Genomic DNA, 9,557 nt, shown 5'->3' on the forward strand with positions numbered 1-9,557 from the left:
CACCCAAATCTCCACCACTCACCCAAATCTCCACCACTCACCCAAATCTGCACCACTCACACAAATCTCCACCACTCACCCAAATCTGCACTACTCACCCAAATCTGCACCACTCACCCAAATCTCCACCACTCACCCAAATCTCCACCACTCACCCAAATCTCCACCATTCACCCAAATCTGCACTACTCACCCAAATCTCCACCACTCACCCAAATCTCCACCACTCACCCAAATCTCCACCACTCACACAAATGTCCACCACTCAATCAAATCTGCACCACTCACACAAATCTGCACCACTCACCCAAATCTCCACCACTCACCCAAATCTCCAGCACTCACTCGAGATGACTGAGATCCATATCAACCTCCTCCCCGGTGCAGAGCGGTATTTTTCACCCAAATCTCCACCACTCACCCAAATCTCCAGCACTCACTCGAGGTGACTGAGATCCATATCCACCTCCTCCCCGGTGCAGAGCGGTATTTTTCACCCAAATCTCCACCACTCACCCAAATCTCCACCACTCACCCAAATCTCCAGCACTCACTCGAGATGACTGAGATCCATGTCGACCTCCTCCCCGGTGCAGAGCGGGATCTTCTTCTTCTTGTTGCGACGGGACTTGCTGTGGCAGACGATCTCCTTCTTAGCGACCGTGTGCTCGATCTGCAGCGTGTGCTTGAACGTGCCGTCCAGCTCCTGGATCCACACCATCAAAGGACCGTCATACCTGAAATTATACAGGAAATGTAAATAAATCATACAGAGAATATTTCAATCATATAGGATATATTTAAATCATACAGGAAATGTAAATAAATCCTACGAGAAGTATATATAAATCATACAAAGAATGTATATGAATCATAAAGAAAATATATATAAATCATACAAAAATATATATATATCATACAGAAATATATATAAATAATAAATAAAATATATATAAATCATACAGGAAATATATATAAATCATACAGAAAATGCAGCACTTTCAGGTGCATGAATCGCACAGAAAATAAATAAGTCATACAGGAAATACATAAACCATAAAAATAATACATAAATCATGCATACAATATATAAATTATCCATAAAATGAAGCATTTTCAGACTCATAAATCATAAATAATTCATGCATGGAAATCAGCACTTCCAGGAAAACTGCCAACATGGAAAAAACTTAGGGGAAGCGTTGCAACGTAGCAGTCCCAGGCCACGCTTACAACATGCCTACGCATGATAAGGAGACTAACCGTCATGCCAAACATGAAATAAACATGAAATAAATCGGTCCTTTCAGGATAACATCAAACAACATAAAAATGGCAAACAAACAACATCCACACTTCAGATAAACTTCAAACATCAAACTTCTCGCTAGCTTGTACAGTCACAAGCACTTGTGAATGAAGAACGTACTTCTTGATGCCAGTTTCGTTGATGCACGAACGTCTTGATGCCAGTTTCGTTGATGCACATACCTCTTGATGCCAGTTTCGTTGATGCACGTACCTCTTGATGCCAGTTTCGTTGATGCACGTACCTCTTGATGCCAGTTTCGTTGATGCACGTACCTCTCGATGCCAGTTTCGTTGATGCACGTACCTCTCGATGCCAGTTTCGTTGATGCACGTACCTCTCGATGCCAGTTTCGTTGATGCACGTATCTCTTGATGCCAGTTTCATTGATGCACGTACCTCTTGATGCCAGTTTCGTTGATGCACGTACCTCTTGATGCCAGTTTCGTTGATGCACGGCTGTTCGATGGTCATCTCAACGATGTTTCTTTTCCTATTGAAGAGGAAATTCATCTTGAACTTGGCATGGCCGCCCTCCCTGACGCACTGGTCACAGAACGTTGTTATGTTCTTGCCCGTCACCGTGAAGATCTGGTTTGTGAAGTTCGCTGTTGACAGAAGCAGGTGCGACCAACCGCTACATATGTTCTGTTCTGACGCGATCAGGCCCAGTGACAGGTGCTTGTTCAACACCTGTGCAACAATAGATAATATGAATAGAGTGAAAACACAATATTAACACAATAAACACAATATTGGTCGTGCAGAACACATGCTTCCAAGAGCTGCGTATGGAGATCAAATTATTTTAACCAAGGACAATCAACCCAAGGCTCAATAAAAAAATGCTTATGTAAAAGCATAGGTTCATATAATTTTGGATTAAACTAGCTACTTCACTTTTCTTGAGAATTTTATTTGTATGACACCTTTTCCGCGAACCAAATTTGCAACAAAATATTATTATAATTATTATTCTATACTTCTAATTCTAATCAATTCTAATTAATTCTAATTCTAATTGATTCTAATTCTAATTATTCTATATTTCTGCCGGCATCAACATGCCTGCATCATGAGCTCATGGCCAATCCTGATCTCCAGCATCCTCATGATAAGTTGACTCTTCTTGTAATACATGTCGATGTAGCGCGGCGAGCAGGCGTGCGCATTCTTAACTGAGAAATAAAACACGTCTTTTCCAGAGTAACTTGTTCCTCCTTGGTCGTTGTGGTGGGACTTGGATGATGAACCGCTACCACCACCACCACCACCGCCGCTACCAAATGGGGTGGATGTATTAACGGAAGAGCTACCTGATGGGGTACTAGACCTACCACCACCAGCACCGAAGTGCCTGTTTCGACCTGTTTCTGAAAACGAAGGTTTGGCAGGAGTGTTGCTGTTGGAAGGACTGCCCTGTTTGCTGCTTCTGTTGAGCGAGGCAAGGGTGGGGATTTTAGGCTCCGTGGGGCACGAGCTTGGGTCCAGGACTATGGAGCCGAACTCTTCCTCGTACTCTACTACTGACTGCAGCTCCTGGGGGAACGGATAGGGGGAAATTTGGAGAAAGAATAGGGTTATAAGTCAAGAAGGCTTTTCAATTTGAATGCAACATATTGAGAAAATAACTCGATCAACGGATAGGGGGAAATTTGGAGAAAGGACAGGATTATAAATCAAAAAAGCTTTTCAATTTGAATACAATATATTGAGTGAATAACTCGATCAGGATATTAGACATTCATAAATCAAGCATTTTTATAGTGTATAACAATTGCGTCTGAAATCAGATTAAAGTTACTGTAATCACAATCCATTTTAAGGAGATTTGTAGTAATATTTTGTAGACCGTAGTATACAATTGTAGCAAAAACATCACGCATCGCATGATACTATACATTTTAAAACTAGAAATGCCTGAAACTTACAACTAAAAATTATTGTGCACAAATTAGTTTAGTACAATCTTGAAGTTATAAACTTCAAAGGTTGTGATTGTAGCGTTGCAAAAATTATGCAGCCTGACGAGTGTCAAAAGTCAACTGCGCTAATAATTTGACTTACGGAATGGGCAATTACAACAACAACAACTTACGGAATGGATCCAATGTTTGTAGTGGTTGAAGCCGAAATATTTCTTAAGGTACAATCCAGTGAGATAGCGGGCAACCCCTTCACACAGCCACGAGTCCGACCAGCTGTAGCGGGTGAGGAAACAGCCGAAGAACTGCCGTGCCACACTCAGCACGATCACTTCACGTGTCTCGTACACTTGGTCGATGATACGGCTTGAGCACAGCAGGTTCTGGCTGCAGAACAATTGGTTATAAGAACCTTTTAAGAAATTTTTAAGAACAGAATAACACATAATGAATAAAAGAACATCCAACGGTCACCTCGTGGGTCTCATACACTTGGTCGATGACACGGCTTGAGCACAGCAGGTTCTGGCTGCAGAACAATTGCTTTTAAGAACCTTCGCAGAACTTTTTATGAACAGCATAACACAAAAAGCAGTAACAGAACTGCCATGCTATGCTAAACACACTCACTACCCGCGTCTCGTACAATTGGTTTATGCACCGCAGGTTTGTGCTACAGAACAATTGGTTTTAAGAACCTTATGAGAGAATATTAGTTTTTAAGAACCTTTCAAGAGCACCACAGAAAGTCCTATATATTACGAAAGTTATTTTATTTCCAGAATAAATACAAAATTAATTATCAAGGTATGTAGATCACGTATTCAGCTATGTAATAAATTGAATCCTATTTTATAAACTGAATCTTTTTTCAAGAAAACTCTACCTGCACATAAGTACCCATAGCAGGAGATTAAAACTTTATGCGACAATGAAACCCTCAGCTGAAAGTTTTATTTTCAACAATATAATACAAATAAAAATAATAACTAGAATTTATTATAATATTTGAAGAATAGAAGACCTGATCATACACAAAGTCGAGTAGTAGTGGAGATCACTGTAGAAATAAAACTTAATGTGACGTAAAAAAATACTCAGCTGAGGGTTTTATATTTAAAAATATATATAAATAAATTATTTTCAAATTTGGCATAATATTTCATAAATTAAAATACCTGACGACGCTCATGGTGGCGTATGATTGAAGGTCGCTGTAGGCTTCATCCACATACACTTGTTTGTAGGAGGTGTAGGGATACCTGAGGAAAACCATACACTTTACAATAATACAGTTCCATGAATGATGAGTTATAAACTAATTAAGGAATAATTTCAATTCAGTTCAACGAATGAGTAACTAGAGTAATGAATTACCAGCGAGTTAAAATGAAGAGTAAGCTGATTAATTATTGTATAGCCAGTTTAGATATAGAGAATCCTAATTAATGAGTGGGCAACCAATTTATTAGAATATTTCATGTTTAACCTTTGTTAATCATTCGGTGTGTAAAACGACCAGTTCATTTAAGTAATAAATATTGTGATTCAAAAATCGAAATATAAAAAGACATAATGCAGAGCACCAAAGTACTATTGTGAGTAAAATAGCCATCAAAAAACCTGATGGAGAGCATCTCCTCGAAGAACTCAAAGGCTTGATGCAGGTATTTACTGCAAGCCTTCATTACGGGCAGCAGCTGCGGCAGGCAGAAGTGGGTCAACTCGTTCATGTATGGGTCAACATACACAGTGAACGGCCTGCAACAACATTCATGTATGGGTCAAAAAACACCGTGAATGGCCTGCAACAACATTCATGTATGGGTCAACATACACCGTGAACGGCCTGCAACAACATTAATGTACGAGTCAAAAAACACCGTGAATGGCCTGCAACAACATTCATGTATGGGTCAACATACACCGTGAACGGCCTGCAACAACATTCATGTATGGGTCAACATCTGTCTCTTATACACATCTAGATGTGTATAAGAGACAGGCATAGGTTCATATAATTTTGGATTAAACTAGCTACTTCACTTTTCTTGAGAATTTTATTTGTATGACACCTTTTCCGCGAACCAAATTTGCAACAAAATATTATTATAATTATTATTCTATACTTCTAATTCTAATCAATTCTAATTAATTCTAATTCTAATTGATTCTAATTCTAATTATTCTATATTTCTGCCGGCATCAACATGCCTGCATCATGAGCTCATGGCCAATCCTGATCTCCAGCATCCTCATGATAAGTTGACTCTTCTTGTAATACATGTCGATGTAGCGCGGCGAGCAGGCGTGCGCATTCTTAACTGAGAAATAAAACACGTCTTTTCCAGAGTAACTTGTTCCTCCTTGGTCGTTGTGGTGGGACTTGGATGATGAACCGCTACCACCACCACCACCACCGCCGCTACCAAATGGGGTGGATGTATTAACGNCTGTCTCTTATACACATCTCTCACCTCCCCCATAGACCCTTCACCTCCTCATAGACCCCTGACCTTCCCCATAGACCCCTCACCTCCCCTCATAGACACCTCACCTCCCCTCATAGACCCCTCACCTCCCCCATAGACCCCTCACCTACCACATAGACCCCTTACCTCTGCGATAGACCCCTCGCCCTGGGGGATGACAAAGTGCAGACCACACTGGGGCTTCTCGAGGGAGAACTCAATGGAGACCCTCAGGGGCTTGCCCTCCTGTATCATGTGCTGTGCTTCTGAGGGCACCGTCACCAGAAGCTCCCCCCGGCCAAGCTCGGGGTTCACTGAGGTCACGGCAGTGCTCAGGCAGCTGTTCAGGAACTCAATGTTCCTCCTGTGTGAACATGAGAACAGTGAGAACAGTGAGAACAATGAGAACAATAATAAGAGTCATTTGCTGAGGTCACGGCAGTGCTCAGGCAGCTGTTCAGGAACTCAATGTTCCTCCTGTGTGAACAGGAGAACAGTGAGAACAATAAAAACAAAAATATATATAAGACTAATAGAACATAAGAACAATGAGAACAACAAGAATAAAAACATAAGATTGATAAGAACATTGAGAACAACATGAACAATAAGAACATAAGAACAAATGAACAATATAAACATAAGAACTATATGAACAAGGAGAACCGCCAGTCACTGAGGTCACATCAGAGCCATGTACAAAAATCAATGAAAAAGGCCAAGCTCAAATGGGTTCTACAAATGAATAAAAATAATTTATTCATGAAAAACAAATCAAATAATCACATAACTCATGCAAAAAATTCAACTTTCAAAGTTTTTACATGATCATGTCAAAATAGTAATAGGTAATGAAATCAAAAAAGACAAAAAATAAAAGTCATTCAATAAAGCAAATGTGAATAAATAATAAAACTTACGTTTTGTTATCATCCTGACATACATTAAGGAGTGGATCATAATATTGGAAGGGCACTTCCAGCACATCATTGAAGCAAACTTTGTAGACGCAGCACTGCTTGCAGTTCACCCAAATATAGCGGATGCTGTCCTTTGTTGGTAGTAAAGTGAGCTCAGTGTAGCCCTGCAAAGTTGATTGATTATATTATATTATATAATTCATTTGATATTATAATATTATATATTATATTCTATTAAATTGACAAAAAAAATTATTGTTATTTAAATTTTCACTGATTGATACACTCAGAAATTGAGGAAAATATACAACAGCAGAATTTTCATGGGAATTCATGAGTGATTCATCACTTGAATCCCAGTACAAAGTAAAATTGAACAGAAATCCCAGCAATTTAACCAAATTTATGATAGTAAAACCCATTTATAAAATGCCTGGACTGACAAATTATATTTCTTCACTCATTGCACTGTTATAAGTGGATGAATTCCTATGTATAATAAAAATCCCTAACAAAATAAGAGATGTAAATATAAAAAACTTATTATTAGGTGAATGCATATCATATGAATGAAAATAACTGACTATACTCTAGGTGTAGTCAGTTATTTTCTATGAGATTAATTTGCCACACCAGGCTATTATTGGTAAATAACAATTGAGATTTGATTTTAGAATATGACAACAATACAAGCCAAGGACAAGAAACTAAAGGAAGAAAATATAGACTAAATGACTCACGATAACAGTTTGGCGGGTGAAGTTTATGCCAGTGAGACTCAGCACCTGGTGGGACGTACACAGGTAAAATATTATTTTTCTATTTGTAAAAACATTTTATTTAGTATACTGGTATACAATAATTTATTAGACTTTTTCAGCAAAAAAAATGCTTTTAATATTATTTTCAGCAATAGAAAGTTGATGGTCATGGCAATCTATGACTACAGAATTCTTTAATACATAAAAAGTAAATATAGGATATGTGTGAACTATTAATGACTAATAACTTTATAAAATACTAAAATTAGATACTTATAATTTATATGCTTTCTGCAGATCTTTCTTCATGGTGAAAACAGCATTTCAGGTTTAGATGATGATGGTGATGTCAATAATTGTCATGAGTAGTCATAAGTTAAATTAGTTCCCAGCTCAAGATCAGTTCATTATAATAAGGCATAACATGATTAAAATGCAGTTGAGACACTGAAATGAGGAATAATAGGTTGAATAAAACATGTGTAAGTATATCATATTCATAAGAGAGAACTTGTACATTTACACAAATGTCTACAGAAGATACCTACTATACCATATAAATGTACCGTATGTGTTCATGTTACTAATTTACCATATAAGTTTTATCCCAATATTTTCATGTTTTGTTACATGTGAAATTAATAATCTGAAATGAGAAATTTCAAGTAAAATGGGAAGGTTATTTTAAGTCTAGAATGACCCACAAAACGTTTCTAAAGTTACATGCTGCATGACGTACTGCATGCAAAACATATTTGGCATGCATTATTTTATCATAACGTTTTCCTAATTCTCGACCCAAGTTAACTCATGTTTTTGCATGGTTTACTTTGTGAGATGGAACATTTTATACATTTTAATCAAAATATTGATGTCACTTGTTTGCTTTAATCACAAATTAACTAGAAATTTTAAAGCAAAGAAAATTCCACAAAAGTTTATCATATCTCTATAGAAAACATTTTGGAGTCTAGCTCCATAATCATTTTGAAAATTCTAAAATGCATATAAAATCTAAATTTAAACTAGAAGACAAAGCACAAGAAAAAAACAGCAAAATCTATCTCTTCACAATCTCAAGGGAATATGACTAAAAGCTGTATTAAAACTGGGCAATGAGTCAAAAATATGCAGAACTCAAGTACCTACCAGAAGTATTCAACTTGAATCAGAATGAACAAACGGTACTTAGGCTGGTGAATGTCTTCCTTTTTATAAGCATTCCAGAATTTTCAAACTGACAATAGAGCTAGACTCCAAAATGTTTTCTATAAAGATATGATAAACTTATGTGGAATTTTCTTTGCTTTTAAAATCCCTCATAATTGAAATGACAGCTAAGCATGTACAAAAAAATGTTTCGTATTAAGCAAAGTTATAGCACTTATTGAAGCTGAAAGGATAGCCAAATGAAGACATAATTGAATTATTTCTACTATGGTACCAGTATCAATTTATGTTCTTGAACACTTAAGGTAGGTATATTTAAAATATATTGATAGGATTCATTACACCAAATTTTCATTTGTTACTGTAACTAATATCAAATATAGTTTAGGCACAGTTTGTTCCAGTATTCCAGCAATTTATTTTAATTACTAAATATTTACATATTTATTTGTTCAAGCAGTTCAAGTTCTTCAGGTAAATGCACCATCTAGCTCATTTAATTAGATATTCTAAAAACAGGGAATATTGGAGATGAATTGTTTAGAATCATTCTAAAATTTTCCAAGTGCATATAAAACCAGTGCACATATTTGCCAGGCACAAACTTGTTCATTTTGACTTTCAGTCCTGGCAATCAGAAATTTAAAAAATCATCATTAGTCAACAGAAAGAAAATTACAGCTTGTAAACTCTAATGTTTGTTGATCTGAAAGTTAATTTAAAACAATTTGGCTCTGCATCCAAACTCAGAAAAAAATTTTATCAGGTACAAATTGCAGCGGCCAGCAAATGCCCCACCCCCACCCGGCTAAGTGTCACACTATAAGAGTACCGTATATGTTACAATAACAAGTTATTTGTTAACCAGTTATTTTAGGAAATGAAGCGTGGCATGCATGGCCATGCATTTTTTGGCAAGATTTGGAGATTATTCTATAAAATACACTGCTATGATGCCAAATGTTAGGTGCAGTATAATATATGCAACCATGGTACAATTC

The 9,557-nt window shown here is 37.1% G+C and overlaps 1 protein-coding gene across 1 annotated transcript in view; it reads right to left on the reverse strand.

Moving 5' to 3' along the window:
* LOC108673767 (transcription initiation factor TFIID subunit 2) overlaps positions 1 to 7,833 on the reverse strand; it is a 14,112-nt gene extending 6,279 nt beyond the window's left edge. The window contains exons 1-11 of the mRNA XM_018161638.2: positions 7,664 to 7,833; positions 7,366 to 7,420; positions 6,626 to 6,789; positions 5,833 to 6,069; positions 5,453 to 5,659; positions 4,858 to 4,995; positions 4,413 to 4,496; positions 3,408 to 3,621; positions 2,378 to 2,848; positions 1,740 to 2,002; positions 555 to 737 (exon numbers count right to left, since the gene is read on the reverse strand). Of these exons, the coding sequence (XP_018017127.1) occupies positions 555 to 737; positions 1,740 to 2,002; positions 2,378 to 2,848; positions 3,408 to 3,621; positions 4,413 to 4,496; positions 4,858 to 4,995; positions 5,453 to 5,659; positions 5,833 to 6,069; positions 6,626 to 6,789; positions 7,366 to 7,420; positions 7,664 to 7,695 (2,048 nt within the window). The 5' untranslated portion in view covers positions 7,696 to 7,833. The remainder of the gene's footprint in view (positions 1 to 554; positions 738 to 1,739; positions 2,003 to 2,377; positions 2,849 to 3,407; positions 3,622 to 4,412; positions 4,497 to 4,857; positions 4,996 to 5,452; positions 5,660 to 5,832; positions 6,070 to 6,625; positions 6,790 to 7,365; positions 7,421 to 7,663) is intronic.
* Positions 7,834 to 9,557: the final 1,724 nt, after the last annotated feature.

The sequence above is a fragment of the Hyalella azteca genome, unplaced genomic scaffold (assembly GCF_000764305.2).
Source record: "Hyalella azteca isolate HAZT.00-mixed unplaced genomic scaffold, Hazt_2.0.2 contig4675, whole genome shotgun sequence".
Lineage (NCBI taxonomy): Eukaryota > Metazoa > Arthropoda > Malacostraca > Amphipoda > Hyalellidae > Hyalella > Hyalella azteca.